At 49.1% G+C, this 18,999-nt stretch overlaps 2 protein-coding genes across 6 annotated transcripts in view; one reads left to right on the top strand and one right to left on the bottom strand.

The window, feature by feature from the left end:
* SLC39A14 (solute carrier family 39 member 14) overlaps nucleotides 1-18,999 on the bottom strand; it is a 39,773-nt gene that overhangs the window by 7,979 nt on the left and 12,795 nt on the right. For 2 of the 3 annotated variants that reach the window (XM_090290119.1, XM_090290117.1), the window contains exons 2-3: nucleotides 3,610-3,887; nucleotides 1,884-2,070 (exon numbers count right to left, since the gene is read on the bottom strand). In XM_090290119.1, coding sequence (XP_090146245.1) covers nucleotides 1,884-2,070; nucleotides 3,610-3,873 — 451 coding nt within the window. In that variant the 5' untranslated portion in view covers nucleotides 3,874-3,887. Of the gene's footprint in view, nucleotides 1-943; nucleotides 1,114-1,883; nucleotides 2,071-3,609; nucleotides 3,888-18,999 lie in introns of all 3 variants that reach the window. The other variant, XM_090290118.1, reaches the window with a different exon arrangement.
* Nucleotides 1,255-18,782, top strand: LOC150000195 (uncharacterized). Of its 3 annotated transcripts, none has more exons than XM_090290120.1 (5): nucleotides 1,255-1,476; nucleotides 7,286-7,378; nucleotides 7,472-7,570; nucleotides 8,012-8,155; nucleotides 18,288-18,782. In XM_090290120.1, the coding sequence occupies exons 2-5, from the start codon at nucleotides 7,348-7,350 to the stop codon at nucleotides 18,323-18,325; spliced, it is 312 nt and encodes a 103-aa protein (XP_090146246.1). In that variant the 5' UTR covers nucleotides 1,255-1,476; nucleotides 7,286-7,347; the 3' UTR covers nucleotides 18,326-18,782. The 3 variants fall into 3 exon arrangements, 2 of the variants coding, with proteins under 2 accessions (XP_090146246.1, XP_090146247.1); XM_090290121.1 differs by having other exon boundaries at nucleotides 1,258-1,476; nucleotides 18,425-18,782; XR_016513683.1 differs by lacking the exon at nucleotides 18,288-18,782 and adding an exon at nucleotides 8,482-8,591 and having other exon boundaries at nucleotides 1,261-1,476.

The raw sequence follows: 18,999 nt of genomic DNA, 5'->3' as shown, positions 1-18,999 counted from the left end.
AGTTCTTCGCCCGTTGTTTAGAAGGAGCAGACCAGGCCTGGGCACCGCACTTGGTACCTGCTCTGGCTGCGAGTCTGCTGACCGGGCAAGGCAGGGCGACCACAGACACAGGTGCTTTATGAAAGGCGGCTGCCGCCACCCCAGGGGAGGGCCCCACGGAATCACCTCCCCGCTGTCCTGACAAGGGGGGCAGACTGTCAACTTGAGACTTATTTTTTCAGCTCTTCAGTGGTCACAATTAAAAAACAAAATTAACAACATTTCAAACAGTCAAGGAAGGGCACCAGGAAGTCAGTCCTGTCAGGAGAAAGTCAAGGTGCAAGGCAGGAAGGATGGAGTGTCCCTGTTCCTTTATCTTGTTCTTTTCATTGTGTTTGTTTCTGTGGGAAGTCTTTCTTCTAGGTCTGGCTCTCTCTGCTACGAATTATGGCCTGCTTCAAAAAATAAAAAATAAAAAAAGGATCGCTCATCTTTTAAGTCAGCTCTGCTTATCAACTGGCAACTTCTTTTCCTTCTGCCTCATTCCAGATGGATAATCTCTCGGCAGCCACCCCTGAGCACTGTGAAGGCCTCTAAACAGGGGTACAGAGTGCCAGGGGCATGGATGGAGACCGCCGGTCGCAGCTTTCCTCGGAGCCCTGCCAGTTGAGCCAAGGGGAGGCACTGAGGCAGCGAGGCTGCGACCCCGACAGGCGGGCGGAGGCTTCGAGCCTTGCACCTGACATCCCCTGAGCAGGCAGAGGGAGCCCTGGTGTCCCAGGAGTGAGCGAAGGCCCTTGAGACCCAGAGTCAGAAGTCAGTTGTGTGCCCTGCTAGGAGGAAGAAGTTTATTTGTCAGGAGGCAGCTGTCAGGTGCCCTAGAGCACAGGGCAAGGTAGGATGCCGGCGGAAGGCTCAGCGGGCGTCCCGGGGAAGGAAGCCGCGCTTGTCTGTTCTACTGCACCTCTGGAATGAGCTGGAAGAGCGCGTTAGAGAGCAGCGTTCCAATGGACAGGGCGATGAAGTACGTGAGCACACGGCTGAAAAATGCTTTCTCTGTGCACGGCAGGACGAGGGCTCCCAGGAGAGAGGCCAGGTTAATCACTGAGACACTGAGGAAACCAAAGCCCCACACTGTGGAGGAACAAGAACAAATGAGGCCCCCGTTACTGAGGGTGTGATGCTACTGCTGCCAGGGCACACAGTGATCTACCAAACCATTGGTAAATATTTGCTGAGTCTGTCTCTTGCTGGGTGTTGTAAAGAAGCCTAAAAAAATACAGCAAAGTTGCCATCTGGAAGAAGCTCACCTTTAAGATGGAGGCAGGTAAAAATAAGGGAGGTTAAGAGTTAAAGAACGACAGCAGGAAGCAGTAAGGCATGACACAGGCAGCCTGCACTAGGTATCAAGTGTCAGTAGCTACTCAGCACCACCACCACCTCAGCGTTTCCAGAGGGCACTCGGGCTGAGGGGGCCGTGCACACTCATAGACCACGGTAAGTCCACAGGGGCTGGAGCAAAGGGACCAGGCGGGGCGGGGGACAGGGATGAAGTAGGCTGATGGCAGACCCTATAAGCTCCGAAATGCTAAACTGAAAAACCAAAGCGTTGGCCTCCTTGGTGGTTTCATAAAAACTAAAGTGGAAAAGTGGCCGTAAAGAGCAATCGATAGTTGGGCTGGTCCGGGAGCCCAGCGCTGAACATTCACCAGCCACATTGTCCCATCTGACAGCAGCTGAACCGGTCCTGAAAGTGCAGACAATGGTATAACTGCCACTCTAACTCGTTCCCTCTGATGTTGATAACCTGGTCGCCGGTTAAACACTGAGCGAGCAGCACTATCGATTGGCAATGGGCCACATGAAGACAAGCACAGGGACCAGGCCTTCCTCTGCCAGCTCACCTTCCACTGGGCTCGGCCCCGTCGCTGGCGTCTGCTCATCCTCCTCATTCTCCTGGTTCTCGGAGGCGCAAGCCCGGGAGTCCAGCTGCTGGAGGATGGTGGGGCAGAAGTCCCGGAACTCACTCCTCCCGATCCGGGACTGATCACTGAAGTTGTGGGTAGCAAAGAGGGCTCCAGAACTAAAGCACTGAAACACAGACGGGGGGCAGGGCGCCTCAGACAACCCAAAGTCACGCCTTGCCCTAGGCAGTGACAGACCAAGCCTTCCAAGAAAAAATAAGAGAATTTTTCAGATTTCTGTAAGTCTAATCTCCAGTGGTGAGCACAAGGTAGTCATTCAGCTTGAAAAACTGATAAGTTATCTTAGAGATCAGCCACGGGGTTCATGCCTACCTGACGTACAACATCTGTGAGTGGCTGCCCAGAGGTTCTGGGAGCAACTGAATTCCTATCATTACAACCAGGATGTGGTTTCTAGAAAATATGATGCTGCTGCTCACCTGAAGATACAGCTTCAAAGCAAATTTGGCTGCACATCACAATGGCCGAGGGAGCTACTGTACTAAAACGCAGATTCCAGACACTACCACAGAACTACTGAGCATGGCCTTCCCGAAGCATGGGTGGGCCGGCCAGGGGACATGAGCCCTTGGTCCCCTTGGGAGGCAGCAGGGAGTGGTTCTCAGACACGTTCTGTGCAACACGGCCATTTTACTTCTAATTATACTTGATGCACCTCAGTCTTTGTCTGAGTTTGGATTTATGTGGGTCTGTCTCTAGTTAGCCTCCTGGGTATCTGGCCCTTCAAAGCTGAGGGTTCTGCTGACCCCAAGACTCTCCGTGTTGTGTTGCATCAACTCCCAGGGCAGGCCCCTCACTAACTCAGACACCCACAGAACCCCGCAGTTCTGCACCCAGGCCACACAGGCCCCTGTTCTCGCCACACTCCACTCCTTCAAGGCAAAGCTCCAGGACACCTCACCCACAACCCCACTGGACTCATTTCTGAATCCGCCAATCGACAACATTTAATGCTTCATGTTAATGTCAGCTAACTTTGTTCTCGGTTGGATGAGCTCCCCATCTTGACATTCAACCCCCTAAGCATGACTAATTTTTCTCTATCTCTCCCAACGCTCAGCACAGCCAACAAAGTAGAGACAGAAAGCCATTGCTGGCTGCCTTATAGCTGGCAGCCTCAGACAGCCTCAGATTCAGATTAGCCAAGATGATAAGGAAGAAAGAACAGAGAACCAGGAGCCAAAAGACCTGGGCCTTAGTCCTCATCCCTCCAGGATCACACTGTGGGACCCTCAGTGTCCTGTCCCGAGAATGAAGATTTTCCACCTGCACCTAGAGGTGCTGAGGGGCTCACCCAGGAGAGAGGATGAGGGGCTTTGTCATCTACAAACTCTGTTAGAAACACTTGCTGTCCTGGGATCTCCAGTTTACCAGCAGTTCCAGGGGATCGCAGGGCAGTTGCAGGGAAGAGTCCGGAGGGCTGAGGACCCCCACTTCCTGGCTGCCCTTTGGTAATGGCTTCCAAACACCCACGCAGGAGGGCAGGCAGTGCTGATGGAGACTCAGACTTGCTGACCCGACAACAGGGGAAGAACTGGCCTCTCTGCTGTCATTAAGGCCTGCCCGCCCCACGCAGCTCAGCCCCTGTGCCTGGCTGGACTGTGAACCAAGAGGGCAGAGTGCTGAGCAGAGCTGAGAGCCTTACCGTGGAGAGGTTCCTCTGTCCCTCTAGGGGCCCGGTGACATTGTCCCGGCCCACCCCCACATCCAGGTGGTTGAGCAGGGCCTTCAGCTGCTGCAGGGTGAGGCTGTCCCCCTCCCCGTAGCGATGCATGAGGTCCTGCAGGAAAGAGGCCGCACTGATAGCCGGCTTCCCTACAGACACGGCGCGAGTCTCAGGAGCAGCTGTCCATACACTGAGCAGGGTCAGGAGGAAGCAGAGAGGGAGGGCTCGGGGTAGCAGCTTCATGGTGACAGATGAGCCTGCAAGAGCAAAAAGCCAGGTGAGGGTGGGGCTTAAAAAGCCCACCTCCCCTTCCACCGTCCCGTCTGCCGACCCTAAACCCATCAGCCACACTCCTGACAGGCAGGGTCTCTCCTCAGATTCCGAATCCAGTTGGGATCAAAGCTGACTCTCTACCCCTTTTCTAATGCCTCCATCTAGCTTTCCAAAAAAAAACCCTCTTGCAAGTAGAGCATAAATAAAAAAGACAAATTCAACAGATTTGACTAAACTTAATAAAGTAAAGAACTATGCAGTTATGTTTTTTTAAAGTCCTTATCTTTTAGAGATATTGACATAATCATGGATTAAATAATATCTGGGATTTGCTTCAAAATAATGAGAGCTATTTGTATGGGTGTGCAGATGAGACAAGAGTAGACATGAGTTGGTCACTGTGGAAACTGAGAGATGGCAGATGGCAATTCATTACACTGTCCTATTTTTGTGTACATTTAAAATTCTCCAAAATAAAAACCTAAAACACTAATACTATAAATAAAAGAGAAAGAAAATCAGACTGGGAAAAATATATACCATCAAACATGATAAAGGTTTATTTCAATCCTGCCTAAATTAGGGAACAAACATGGAAAAGATTCAGTCTCTCTGCTTTGTTAAGAATACAGACGTAAAAGATGAATGATGCTCCTGCTATTTATTAAAATAGCAGAACAGATTTTGTGTAAAAGATATAAAACCAAATGTTAGTGAGGTTGAACAGCCAAAAAAGATATGGCTGGTGGCTATATAAATAACATGGCTCTTGAAAAGTTACAACAGAAGTATTTAAATCCTCTGAATCTGTAACTCTACTTCTAGAATTCACACTAATAGAAGCAGTTGAAAAAGAAAAAGGCAGAAAAATGTGTTATTCTCAGGTGAATTAGAATATATCAATTTCAGGGATTTGTATGCAACTCTAAAAAGGAGATTCATGAGTTTAATGTTAAGAAGGAGAATAATGATGCAAAAGAGTTAGGAACTGAGAAAGAACAGAGAAAAATGAAACCTTTAAGATACTAGGACTAACTATTTTTCTTTTGTTAATCATTTGTACAGTTCTAATTTCATTAGTGAAATAAACAAGTATCAGGAAGGGAAGAAAAATGCGCCTCCTGTGAAATCCACTCAGAACTCGGTCCCTGCAGTTGTTTCCAGGGCCCTCTGGGCACCAGGTCTTGCAGCGGGTTGCTGCACCTCCAGGTCTTGGCTAGTGGCAGAGGAACCCCACAGGAGAGGGGTGCAGAGCAGGCTTGCTTGCATCCTGGCTCTGCCACTTACCAGCTGTGTGATCTTGGGCCAGTTATTAACCAGCATCAAAATCCTAGAATCGCCCAGAGCAGTACTGGCCTTTCCTAGCTCGAATTTCCCCAAAATGGCCTTTCCAAGTTACTTACAGCTTCCTTCTCTCCATACCTTGGTTTTCTCATCTATAAATCTGGGAGCACGCACTGGACTGTTGTGATGATTTAATACCAAGTGCCTGGACTATAGAAAGCACTCAATAAAACATGGCTATTATTTAAAGACTTATAATTAGTAGAGTTCCTCTACTTAAGACTCCTGTTCAGTGCAGATACTGAGCTGCTAACAGAATGGTCAGAAACACCTATGGCTGATGTCATTTATTCCAGGCCTGTGGCATTCCATCAAACAAGTCCCTGACCACAAGCACATCTGGGACATTGCAGGCTGCATGGGGCACATGCAGAATCCGGGGACACAAAACATCACTCTTCATGGAATATATTGAGTCACACGAATGGATGGATTAGGTGTCGGCAAAAACAATGCTTTGTAAAAGTGTTGTTTTGAGACTGACAACTCTCAAATCCCAACCAAGAACCAAAAGTTGAGTTACGGTATGCAGGGTGGATCTTGGTCCAAAATGGGTAATCCCTACTGTACAAAGAAAGCTGTTCTCCACCTCCACACTCATCTGTCTAAGGCCTGTGCTGGACTTCAGAGTGAGGAGCTGCATGGATTTAGGAGGGGAGAGGCAGGGAGACAATGGGGACAGCAGCTGGCGTTGCCAGGGTGCGCCCTGCTCAGCAATGATAGTCACAATTCCTTTAGGAGAAGTTGGGATACCTACCCACATCTACTAAATGAGGAGACTGGGGTTCAGAGATCAGGAAACATGATCCATAGTCAGCAAGCAGAGCAGTGAAGCCAGAAACTGAATTTTTCATGAATGAAAGCCAGGTCTGAATGGCACTAAAGCCAGGGCCTTCTTAACCACTGTCCCCACTGGGTAGAGACACAAAATACATGCCCTGGGTCCCCCGAAGAGCCACCAAACCCTGCACGCCTCTAGGAAGAAGGTCCCCAGTTTCTATGCGCCCCAGCAAACCCCGAGTAGGGGACCCCAGGCATGTCTCAGTGGCCAGCCCTGTCTCAGGGCCCCTTTTGGAGGATCACATCCACAAAACCAATGGTTCCGACTTTGGCTGTATTTCTCAAATATATCTGCAGCAGCTTCAGAACATCAGAAAAACAAACACAGAAACACTTCAAGTATGGAATTGAGCTAAAATATCTGCTCCTTGCAGACCCCGCAGCCCATTGGCCCCGGGTGAGGCAGCCTAGAGCAAGTGGACCCATCCAGCAGCGCGCCTGACCCGCCTGCCGAGTCTGAGAACAGTGGTGGGGCAGCAAGAAGTCCTGGTTCAGGCACACTTCAAATACAAGTGACCCTGGACTTTCGGCAGACACAGAAGGGGAGCTTTCTGTTCCAATGCCGATTTTTCTCCCCCATAACCGGAAGTTATTCTTAGAAAAAAAAGTTTATAAATGATTCTTTGGAGGAAAGAACAAAGAGAGGCAGAAAGCCTGGTGAGGCTGATGGTGAGGCTGGGAAAGTCCTCGCCGCCGGTGGCCCAGCTGCAGGAGGAAGCCTATTCTATCAAAGCCATGGAAATGGGCTCCCAAGGAGCTGAGCCAGCTGCCCTTAAGGACACCTTCCAGGGGTGGTAAGAGCATATGGGACAGCGCAACAAAACAAGTTGGAGGGACAAAGACTTGAGTGTGCTGATGGATGGCTCAGAGGGGCAGGCTCCGACTGAGGAGAAACTGGAGTCTCTCCACTCCTTTGTTCGCCTAGCTTGGGTTCAAAGAAGTAAATTACTGTAGTGCCTTAGCCATGTCTCCAAGGCCCCAGGCCCAACCCTTCCCACAGGGAAATGAAAGATCTACGAGGGAGCCCGACCCTCTGTGGAACTTTAAAAGTCTCCTCGTCATCCTGAAGGCATCCAAATCAGCACAGCACCTGCCTGACGCCCCTTCCCTGGGTCCAGAAGTGTCTCATCCTAGAAGCAGCATCCTGCCTGGGGAGCACACCTGACAGCTGGACTTACAATGCTGCATTTGTTTCTAGGCCCACCTTCCCTCGCAGAGGAGCAGTTCCTTCTCTTTGGAGTGACAGAGCAGTGACATGCCATGATGCTTGGCCCAGAGGCTGGACATGGATGTGAGTAGAACAGACGACAGAGACCCATGGGGCCTGGGAACTGCTAGGTCTCCAAACATGCACCCCCTTCCTGACCACCATTCGCACTCTCAGATTCCACTGCGCCCAGGAATGAGGTGTGGAAGATAAGATCAAACGCTCCAGAGACAAACTTGGTGAAGGCACAACGGTCTCCAAGGCCACAGGAAATGGGTAAGACATGTGTGTTTGAACCCCCACCCACTCCTGCTGGCTCTGTGCCTCCTTCAGGTCTGGGTGATGCGGGAGCACAGTCAATGATGAGGCTGGGATTCTTCCGCTGGGGTCTCAGGCAGCTGGGGTGGCCATCCAAGCAGAGCAGTATACTGGGTTTTGACAGCGCGCTTTATTTGATGTTGAGAAAAGGCTGATCGCCACACCAAAGAATGAGCCTGGGCAGGGGGGGTGGGAGGGGGAGAGGTGGACCAGGTGTTGTGTGCAGGTGGGGAGAGGCGGAGCTGTGGCGGCAGGAAGATGATTCCCAGAGGACCCAGCACACTGCTGAGTGGCCTCAGTGAACCATCTTGAGCATTTTTCCTCTCAACTGTCTTCATCCCCACCTGACACCCAAAGAATGTAAGAAGAGGTGTCTAGTTCTCTTATATTTCTCTCCAGACAGACAGCAGATGTCCCTGAGGCACCTGTGGCCTCAGCATGTCCTCCAGGGCTGGGAGCATCAACACCCAACTGTTATCAGGCAGCTGCCAACCCTCTGGGGTTCTTGCCCATCAGCAGCTCATCTCTGCAGAAGAGCTTCAGGTAGGCGGGCCTTTCTCCAGTCCCAGCCCCACCCCATGGGAAGGCTGGGAATTATCAGCCTAACAGGACATTCCCGAAGGCAGATGGCTCTGAACGGTCCAGTGCTATGTTCCTAAGCCTCCGTGAGGAGAGGTGTACAAAAACGCCTGAAACCTGCAGCCAACAGACAAAGCCAAGCCCCAGGGGAACCCAAAACCCCTCCTTTGTCTTTGGCACAGTGGGTGCTACTAACTAGGGCTGTGCCGTCTTTGGCAACAGAAGGACAGTGGACTTGGTGTCAGGAGTCCAATTTGCAGCGACTCTAAGCAACTCACTGCTCTCGCCAGGTCTGTTTGCCCAGCTGGGAAAGAAGAAAACAAACCTGTAGTTGTATGAGTATTAAGGAAGATAAAGTATGTTGAAACACTATATAAAAATAAAGATTTCTAACTTAAGATGATGGACAATTGAAATGGCATCAAAATTTTCCTTTCCTTGATAATTAACATTTGAGTTAAAAAAAAAAGCCACCAACAGCAGCCCAACAAGGAGATGGGCAAACTCTGGCACAGAGTAACTTCCAAACCGTAGGCCAGAAAAGGAGTGTGGGAGGCGCCCTGCATGGCCCATCTCCTAGCCTGGCTGGGGCCAAAAAGCCACAGTGGGAAAAAAAAAAAAAAAAAAAAAAGCCACAGTGGGGAAAGCAGAACCAAGAGAATTCTCACTAACTTCCCCCAGATCTGGAGAGTGGCAAATGGCCAATTCCTCTTCCTCTTCCTCTTCCATACAGCAGTAGTGGGAAAAGCTGCTGGGAAGAACACCAAACAGGTGCCATTCAGGGAACAATGGCTGACTCTCTTTGAGGGAAAGCAGGGCTCCGAGGCTACACACTGAATTGGGGGAAATTGCCCAATTCCAGCGGGTATTCCTCCCCCTCCAACAGAAATGGAACACATCAAAACAAGTGGGCTGAGCCATAGCACAGGGGCTGTTACCAAAATCCCAGAATAGAAGCCACTCCACCTCCCGCCTGATCCGTCCGCACAATCACCGTTCACTCTGGCCACGAAAAGACAGGTCATAAATACCCAGCTCTCAGCACTGCTGTGGTTGGGGTGGGGACAAACCTCCCTCTAGGTGGTGGGAAGAAAGTTACTGCCTCATTTTAGAGGCAACTGAGCCAGAGCCAGATATCACTAGCATGAACGCGAAAAGAAAACAGCCAGCCAGCTATACAAAAGACAAAGATATCAACTGACTCCTAAGGACCCTTCACACCGCAAAGTAACTTAATCAGAAGGTCAGTGCCACACAAACAGCTCAAAGATGAGGTTATAGAACAAAATGAAATAAAAGGAGATGAAAGCTTACTGACAAAACAGAACAACACCACTGAAGAACTAAAAACAAATCACCATAAACAGAGAACAAAATTCTGTCAGTAATTTAAAATAAAAATACTGACGAAGGAACGCTGGAGATTACCACAGTGAATGCAGAAGTTTAAGACAAATGAATGCAAATACAGTCAGGCACCGCTGAACAACATCTGTGCGAACATCACAGAGTAAATGTACACAAACCTAAATGGTATACAGTATTCCCTCACTTATCGCGGGTATTACGTTCTAGATCCCCCTGAGAAGTAGGAACCTTACATTTATTCTACACTCTTAAACCTATGTAACTTTAACAACATACATATCGTCGTCGGCAGCCATCCGTCTCGAGAGACGATGGTGTAGCTTCTTAAGTGTCTATCTGCACCGCCGAGGATGGCTGTGCAGTCCGACTCGGGAGTGACACGGCATCTGTCTCCTCCCGTGTTGAATCGACATCTTGCGATGACACTGGAGTGTCCTCTCCAGTGGAGCTGAAGCTACAGAGCCTGGGCAGAGTGATATGGAGGGTCTGCTGTTGCCCATGCAGCAGACCCCCCCTCTCTTCGCAGCTGAAGGGTCCAAGGGAAAGACGGAGTCGATACAGCTTGGCTTCAGGTGCGCCGCAGGAGTTGCCGGTGTTGACTACAACGTCAAACCGCCTTAGGGACTCCGGCTCCGGATTTTCTGTCGGGGTTTACTCCCTTAGCCTTTCCCCTGAAGAGGTATGCCGCAAGGCAGCGGAGGTTTTTTGGAATCAGAGTTTTCCTTCTCTGATGTACCCTGACTGGAAGATCGAACCAGCGACACTTAGCTCGCAGGCCGACGCTCAATCCACTGAGCTAAACCAGCCAGGGCAAACATACATATACAGTACCACAAAATCCTGTGATACAGTGAAAAATCTGCAATAAATAATTAAATATAATATTTTTAAAAATTCCACGATACACAGAGGCCGCGATAAGTGAACCACGATATAGAGAGAAATTACTGTATTCTATTGCTCTGTAGGGGAGGAAAAATAATTTTCCCTCTATTGTCTGGGTTCTTGGCTGAAACATCCCTGCAATAAAAGATTCACAGAAGAAAAAAACAAAAGTTTAATCACATGTATCTGCTGCATACATGGGAGAGACCCAGGAAAACTGAGTAACTCACCAAAAATTGCAAAAGCCACCACCTTAAATAACCATCTTCATCTGAAGACAAAAGGGGCAGAGTCAGGTACCGCACGTTGCCAGGAAAAGCACAGTAAACCAGGTGAGGCTGTTGCGCAAATTCAAGTCATTGCCTTATGCACTGATAAAAGAGTTTCCAGAGATAAGTTCATCCTCCTCTTACAAGTACAGTGAGGGAGATACCCTTTACAAATGCGTATGTCTTTTTACAAAAGGTAATCTCTACTTGGTTTTCAGAGCTTCTCCCATGCCTGCTGTTTCTTAAAATTAACGAGCCTAAAATGATCATTATGTCAAATTGACATATTTGGGGGTGAAAAATTCTACTCCCCTACAGTTCCTAGGCTATAAACCTGTACAGCATGTTATCACACTGAATGCTGCAGGCAACACGCTACAGCTTTATGACAGCTCTGATAGGAATGTTTCAGCTTCATTATAATCTTGCGGAACCACGGTCATTAGCGTGGTCAGCCGTTGACTGTAAAGTCATTATGGGGCAAGTAACCATAACAAGACAAAGATACTAATATAGGGATAGCTGGTGTTCCTGAAGTAGAGGACCTAAGGATGGAATTGAGGGTGTGTTCCAAGGTAAATAACACAAGATTTCCCTGAAATGAAAGGAAAAAACAGAATCTGAAGACTGAGATAATATACCCGATTCCACAAAAATGTGATGCCGAATGCTCAACACTGAGACAGTTCAGTTAAACTACTGAATTGTTAAGAGACTTTTCAAGCATCCAGAGGAAACTTTTTTTGGCCCCAAAATATTTTATTACAAAAATTGTTAAATATACTAAACCTTCTTTTAAGTGGAAGAAAATTCAGGCTGCCCTCATCTTCCCCACAGTGACATTCAATATCAAAAGAAAATGCAACAGTGTTTACACAATTCTGAGGGAAAGAAAATATGAACCACAGATAAGATTCCCATCCAAGATGTCCTACAAGTTTGATGAAGACAACAGGCAAAAATCCCAAGCATGAAAGTCAGAGAATAACAGCCCCCTTCCGAGGCAGGGGTTGGGGGGAGAATCACATAAAATGAAATGCAGCTAATTAATAGAGGAATTGATTTTTTGTTTTGTTTTGTTTTTAAAAAGAGTTCAGGAATGCAGAAACCATGGTAAGACAACTGATGATAAGTAATCAACCCTTCAAATAAAAACAACAACAACTATGGGGATTACAGTTACAGGGAAGAATCTAAATGTTATAAAAATGGACAATTTATTAACAAAACAATCGAGATGGGAAGGAGATGGAAAAAGTGAAAATGGGAATATCCTCATTTTTCATGGCAAAGAGTCAATCAATACTGTTTAAAATGGAAACAAATAATATAGTTATGACTCACAAGGTCTTATACTTTTCTTAACCTTATTGGGGTCTTTGAGGAAATACTCTCTCATGAAAAACACATTTCTTTAAAAGCTTGATAATTCCTTTAATTTTGCTATGGTTTTTATATCTACTTCTCTATATTTCTTTATCTGTGAGAATGCCTGGAAAATTATCTGGAATAATGTTCACTTAACATTGGTGGTGGAATTTTGGAGTGTTTGGGTTTATTTTATTGTTTAACTTTAACTCACTGATGTGTCCCAATGGGTGGTAGGGGTATGGCAATAGAAAAAAATATGGTTGATTATTTTTATAATTGAGGAGTTAGGGAGAATTTTTTGAATATGGTGCAAACCTCAGAAGGGGTGAAAGCCATAATAAATAAAGTCAATACCAAAAACTGCCAAGTGTTCTACAAATAATTAGCATATTCCCAGTATTGCTGGTCAACTAATGATACTCCCCATCCACCTAATGAACATGGTCAACAGGCCTCTCTCCTGTCAGCCAGGCTCAACCCCCCTTCCAAGCACAGTGCAAATACTGCAGCTCAAGGCCAGGCCAAGCGGCCCAGGACTCAACAGGCTCTTTCTCCTGCCACCTCCTCCGGCCTCCCACCCAACTGCTCTCCAGCACGCCCTAAAAGGACGTGTCCTCTTCTTTCAGACCCCATGCCCAGGACCTCATCCCCAAGCTCTGGCCCAGGGTGAAAGATTCCAGCAGGCAGTACAGGAGGGCTGCCAGGGGTCCCTAGAGGTCTCGGTGGGCCACTTACTCTCCCAGCAAAAAGCCTCACATTGCTAGGAGGGATGGGATGAGAAAACATTAAAAAAAACAAAAACAAAAACATTAGTGGTGACCCAGAAGCAGGGCACAAAATTAGAACCAGCAGCCTGCCACTCACTGACCAGCACTTACTGAGCCCCCCACTGCGTGCAGCAGGGAGGATGGGAAGGGCTGGCAGAGGCTGGGGTCAGCCTGGGGCAGCCGGGTAGCCAGTGCAGGCGCAGATGCAGATGCAAACAGCAGGAGTGGCTGACTTAGCCACACGTGGTGCCCAAGTGAGGACCAGCATGGGAGACAGGAGTGTATTTGCTCAGCTCCACCGTCCCAGCCGTCCCAGCCGTCCCAGCCGGAGCCTGGGCTTGACAAAGCAAAAAGGTCGTCCAAAACTAACTGACTGAGTCAGGCAGCCCAGTGAGCAGAGGCCAGCCAGGGCTACCCCACCCTGGGACGTCCCCGCTGGCAGAGGCACGGTAATAGTCACCGGTATTCTCATCATTGTCCATCAACATTTCCCATACACCCAGTTGCAAAATTCTGACCTGCTGTCCCTCTGAGTCCACTCCTGTTTGTCAGGCCACAGGGCCCAGTACGTGGACTTGGAATTAGGTTCTACTCATACCCACTGCTTACATCACCCACTGGAGGCAAAACTCCAACTTGTTATTCAAGGTCAAATATAAAAGTAAAATGTATGGGCTAGTGGCTAAATCAACAGACAGTATGACAAGCTGGGCAGACCTGGGTTCACATGTGGGGCCCACCACTAACTTACCATGTGTCCCCCAGCACAATTACATTCTGAAACGTCCAACCTCCTAGGGGGACTCTGATGAATGAGAGAGCTTAAAGGTCAGCATACAGGGTATACATCAGGTCTGTTCCTGGCCCTCCAAGTTCTCAAGCCTAACCCCTGACTATACCTGCCTATTCTCAGTGGCAGCTCAATTACCTTTTCTTCCAGGAAGCCTACCTGGACCACTCTCTGAACTACTCTGGACTCCTAATTACCTGCCTCCAACAGATTTTTGTTCTTTGAAGGCAAGGAGGGCCCCCCTCACTGTTCCCTGTAACACAGCGGGAGAAGCAGAGAATTTCTGCAGGAAAGTGGGAAGCCCAACCTGTCTTCAAACTGATGTCTGTCTGCATGGCTCCCCCGGCTTGCTGAGCAATAGGGAGCTCAGAACCTCCTCCCACAGCTGTTCTAACTCTCTGGGGCCCACAGACCAAGTTTAACCCCAAAGTTGGCTGTCATGACCCTTATTACTCTCCATTCCTTCCATTTCATTTCTACTCATTGAACTAAAGTCTGGCTATGCCTATTGGACGTTTACAAACTCAGTCCAAGAGTTCATTCATTTAACAAACACTCCCTGCCCACCAGTTTTAATACCAGGAATTGTGCAGGCCCTGGGGGTGTCTCGCGCCTGCCTTCGCCAAGCAGGGAAGGGTCCAATCCAACAAGTGACTTGCAAGAATGATGATGACAAGGGTTATTCGTTGATTGGGGTTCAGTTGGGCATTTTGAGCAGGAAGGAATGTTGTACAAGGTATTAAATGGCTTAGAGAATCATCAGGAGAAGCTGAAGAAACAGACTCTAGACGGGAGCTTTCAGGAGCTACTCCCAAAAGCCCCTGTGCAGAGCCAGGCCACCAAGGTGTGGGTGGGGGCCCTGCCACCAGCAGGAAGCCATGGCCCAGAGAAGTAGCTTGCTCCAGAGTACGCCACCCCTGCTGTGATCCACACCAGCAACCTGGATGTCCCAGGCCCATCTGGAGGAAGGGGATGGCCACACATTCCAGACGGGGTCAAGGAGAGCTAACTGGCAGAATCCAAGTCACCTTGGGAATTTGAGTGTCAGGATGTCTGGAAAGTAGTTTTTTTATTCTCCTTGTCTAGTTGGCTGGACTATAATTTATTGCCCACCATAGTGTACTTGATAGTGAAAGGAGGCACTATTAATAAACACGCCAGGACAGCAGGAGTAAACTGTACGGTTCCCTGCACGGGAGTGCCTGGTGAACAAGCCCACCTTCTCCACCCCCCACAGATCATGACCAGGCGGAGCACAGGGAGCTACGGAGAACACCGAGGGACAGGGAAGGTCTCCCAAAAGACACATCTCGGCAGAGACCTGAAGGGCAGTAAAGGCGGGCCAGGTGGAGGTGAAAGAGGTGGACAGTCCAGGAAGAAGCTGATGCATTTGGAAAGACTCAGCACACACACACATCTGAGAACTTAAGAGTCCCGTGCGGACCAGGTGGACACCAGAGGATGTCGCAGAGACCACGGCAGGGACGGCCTATAGCCACAGTAAGGTGGCTGGACTTCAACTGGAGGGCAGTGGGGATCACTTTCAGTAGAGATGTCACCATGTGACTACAGCATGGAGGGTGGACTCAAGGTGGGTACCAACAGAAGCCGGAGACTAGGCAGGAGGCAGGCAGGTATCCTGGTGGGAAACCCAGCACCCAGTGTGGTCTGAAGAGCAGGGCTTCTGTCTCCAGCTTCAGCCCTGCCTGGGGTGCCTGCCCTGCCCTGGGGGCAGCTGGCTTCCTTGTTTCCCACTACAGAACTGAATAGCTCCTCTTTGGTGGCTGCGAGGAGAGAAACAAGCCCCATCACTGTCCTCAGAAACCACAGTATCAGTGAGTTTGAGGACCACCCACCCCCACCGTACAGGCTGAGGCAAGTCTCCACACTGCTCTTTCTGGAACGGGAGGGCCACGGCTAAATGCCAACTCCAATGTCTTGGCAGCAACATCCGGGGGGCAGAATGTGCCAACAAGGGCTTCTCACAAGAAGCATCTCTATGTTCCCTTCTTTCCAAAACAGGTAAAAAGACTTCTCTAAGCCCCAGGCTCCTTTCCTAGACAGCGAGCCAGCATGATGAGACACTACAGCCAGCAAGCAGAGGCAAGCCTGGCTTCCCCGCAGCAGGGACCCTCTCTCTACCAGAATCCAGGCCCCAGGGCAGCTCCACTGCTCAACCTGCAGCAAAGCCTCTGCTTGCCCACGGTCTGCCCACCCAGCCTCCCTCCCTGCCTCAGTGCCCTTCTGTACCACTGTCTACCCCTTCACAACCCTCCCAGCCTTAAGCCAGCTCAAGTCCCCACTCCTCAAAGGCTCTGACTACACCAGTCTCTCCAGTTGAGACGCTGAATTCTGTGTGATAACTTCTCCAACAAGGTGTTTCTCCAAGTGTGGTCCCTGGACTGGTAGCATCACCACGACCTGGGAACTTGGAAGAGCAAATTCGTAGCCCCACCCAAACCAGTTGCATCAGAAACTTGGGGATGCAGACCAGCAATCTGTGTTTTAGAAAGCCCTCCAGCTGACCATGATCCCCACAAAAGCATGAGGACCACTACTCTCGAGGAAGACCTAGAGCTTTCTTTAGAGCTCCAGATTTCTTCACCAAAGACAACAAGAGCCACAACTGTCCAGTGTGGCCCCTGCTCAATGAGCACGTGGCCAGGGCCCCCAGATTTCTCAGTGACCATAAATATATCCCAGCAGAGCAATGAATGAGCCCAGCTCCCATAAGAAACAGGGTCACTGGGAAAAAGAGAGAAAAACCCCAGATTTCCAAATTGGAATGAGAATGGTGGCAGGAAAGGGAGGGGACTGAGTAACATGATATCTGGATGATTCCTTCCTCCCCCCACATCTGTCCAAACTTCCCAAATGGCTCAATCTCTGGTCCAAGGTCCCTGGCAGTGACCATCCCCTGCCTCCTCACCGTGGGCCTCTGTAAGCAACCAGGGCGCCCCTCTGCCCCTCTCCCTAGGGTTCTGGAGAAGCCACAGCGGCCACTGCCTCGTGCTCTCACACCCTCGGCCACACTCACTCCAGTCCCCTCTGCACTGCTGGGATCAGATCACTCTCCCACTGAAACACATGCCTTCAGCCCTCGGTGGTGATAGTGTCATAAAATACACAAAATAAACGCATCCCTCCCCTCTGCCTAGTAGTCAAGGGTCCCTCCACCTAGGCCCCTGCCACCCACCCTCTCACCTGCCATTCTTCTCTTGCCTGGACCGTAAGCTCCATCCAAAATGCTCACCCCTCCCCTCCTGTCTCCACAGCCACCCACAGGACTAGGAAGTCCGACTAACATCCGTTAGAAGCATCTGTCAGAGAGCTGAACATATCTGCATGTGTTCCAGGCACTCTCCCCACGAGTGTGAAGGGCCTGGATGTTTTAAAAAAAAGGGGTGACCTGCAGGAAGGAGCACCAGCTCTAATTTACCCCAAATAGCCCCTCCCCACCACAAGGCCGGCCCACCTGGGAGTGAGCCTCCCCTTCCTCGGAATCCCACCACTCTGCCTCAGTGCTATGCTGTTTTAGAATGACAGTTCTAATACCTCCAGCTGACTTTCTTGGTTGTTTCGTAACAAGCCTAGGAGTCTGGTAGGATCTAAATAAATACTTGCCACATGAATATGTAAATACAAATTGCATGTGGAACAGATACAACCTCGCTTTCTCTAGAGCAGTGGTTCTCAACCTTCCTAATGCCGTGACACTTTAATACAGTTCCTCATGTTGTGGTGACCCCCAACCATAAAATTATTTTCATTGCTACTTCATAACTGTAATTTTGCTACTGTTATAAATCGTAATGTAAATATGTGATATGCAGGATGTATTTTCATTGTTACAAATTGAACTTAATTAAAGCATAGTGACTAATCACAAAAAATATATGTAATTATATATGTGTTTTCCAATGGTCTTAGGCAACCCCTGTGAAAGGGTCGTTCGACCCCCAAAGGGATCACGACCCACAGGTTGAGAACCGCTGCTCTAGAGGTTATAGAATGGCTGGGACAGACCTCATTGAAGGTGCAGTATTTGGGACCACAGTGTCTTCTCAAAGCTCCTCTTGTCTAAGGCACAAGGAGAGCATGAGGACCCAACCCCATGCCCTGCTGGCTCTCCCACCTCTTCCCAGGAGCCACTGCTCTGGAGAGAGGCTGTCACGCGCACTCACAGGTGGATTCCAGAGCAAAGGCGGCCAAGCCTCTGGCTCTTATCATACTTAGGCCAGAAAAAGACCCACATGGGCAAAGTCACCCTTTCTCAGGGTAAAAACACCCAGTTGGGGCTATGGTTACAGCAGCAGGCTCCAGGCAACATGAGGTAAAAGCAGCCCCTTCCCTAACAACACAATTTGTGCTGCATTTCCATGGCCATCCACTCCCCAACTTTCTACAAACTGCTGCCCATTAAAAAGGGATCAGCATTCTCCCCAGACTTAAAGGCTTACCTCCCTGGTTAACACCAATCCCCAGGGGGCGATCAGACTGCTGCTACCTGGGAAGGGTTTCTGACTTTCATTTGCAACTCAGACATGCTCTAGTTTGGGTGATTTTCACCCCAAACAGAGAGGAAAAAAGAGATGGGCATGATAATTCTTATGGCAGCACTTCTCACAATAACAAAAACCTTGCAGGCAATCCAAGAGCCCATCAGCAGGAGAGCGGTGAATAAACAAACCCGTCCTCACATCGGAATCATATACAACCAAGTGAATGGACCATGGCGATGTCAACACTGAGTGCTACTCACTCTTCATGTTCTCTCCTCCAGGAAGACTTGGGAGAAACTACCCATCCACTCCCTGAGGACAAGAGCCGTTCCAGTTACCTGGTAAAGCTGACAGACCACAGGACATGTGAATAGAGGCAGTGTTGAAATTCTAGTTGAAATAAAATCTCTTAAACAGCCTTCCAGCTTCCACTGGGCACCTACCCCCATAGTGTCAAGAGTTCTTTCTCTTTCAAGTGTGATAGATACATATGTAAAGTGCCCAGATCTTACCTGTGAGGCTCAATGAAGAGTCATCCTCTTATAAAGTACAAATCTGATCACAGCACTTTCTTTCCTTTAACCCCTTCAACGGCTTCCCGGTATAAGTGGAATAAAATCTAAACTCCTGTTTCTGGCCTACAAATCACTGTGTCCTCTGGTCCTTGCTGACCCCACTGTCTCTCCCGATCCAGACATCCTGCCTCCTCTCTCCCTTTCACACATCAAGGGTATTCTGACCTCAGGGCCTCTGCACTTGACCTTCCCTCTCCCTAAAACGCTCTTCCCTTAGATCTTCACATCAGCTCTCTCAGTTCACTTGTCACCTCCTCTAAGTGGAGGGCCACCGTTTAAAA

The sequence above is a fragment of the Furipterus horrens genome, unplaced genomic scaffold, assembly GCF_987537825.1.
Source record: "Furipterus horrens unplaced genomic scaffold, mFurHor1.1.pri manual_scaffold_10, whole genome shotgun sequence".
Classification (NCBI taxonomy): domain Eukaryota; kingdom Metazoa; phylum Chordata; class Mammalia; order Chiroptera; family Furipteridae; genus Furipterus; species Furipterus horrens.
This window is presented reverse-complemented; position numbering and strand designations above follow the sequence as displayed.

Coding starts and splice junctions, on each gene's coding strand:
- LOC150000195 (XM_090290120.1), top strand. CDS start 7,348: ATGATGCTTGGCCCAGAGGCTGGACATGGAT. Junction 7,571..8,011: donor TCCAAGGCCACAGGAAATGG/GTAAGACATGTG, acceptor ATTTCTCTCCAG/ACAGACAGCAGATGTCCCTG. Junction 8,156..18,287: donor TCTCTGCAGAAGAGCTTCAG/GTAGGCGGGCCT, acceptor AAAACCTTGCAG/GCAATCCAAGAGCCCATCAG.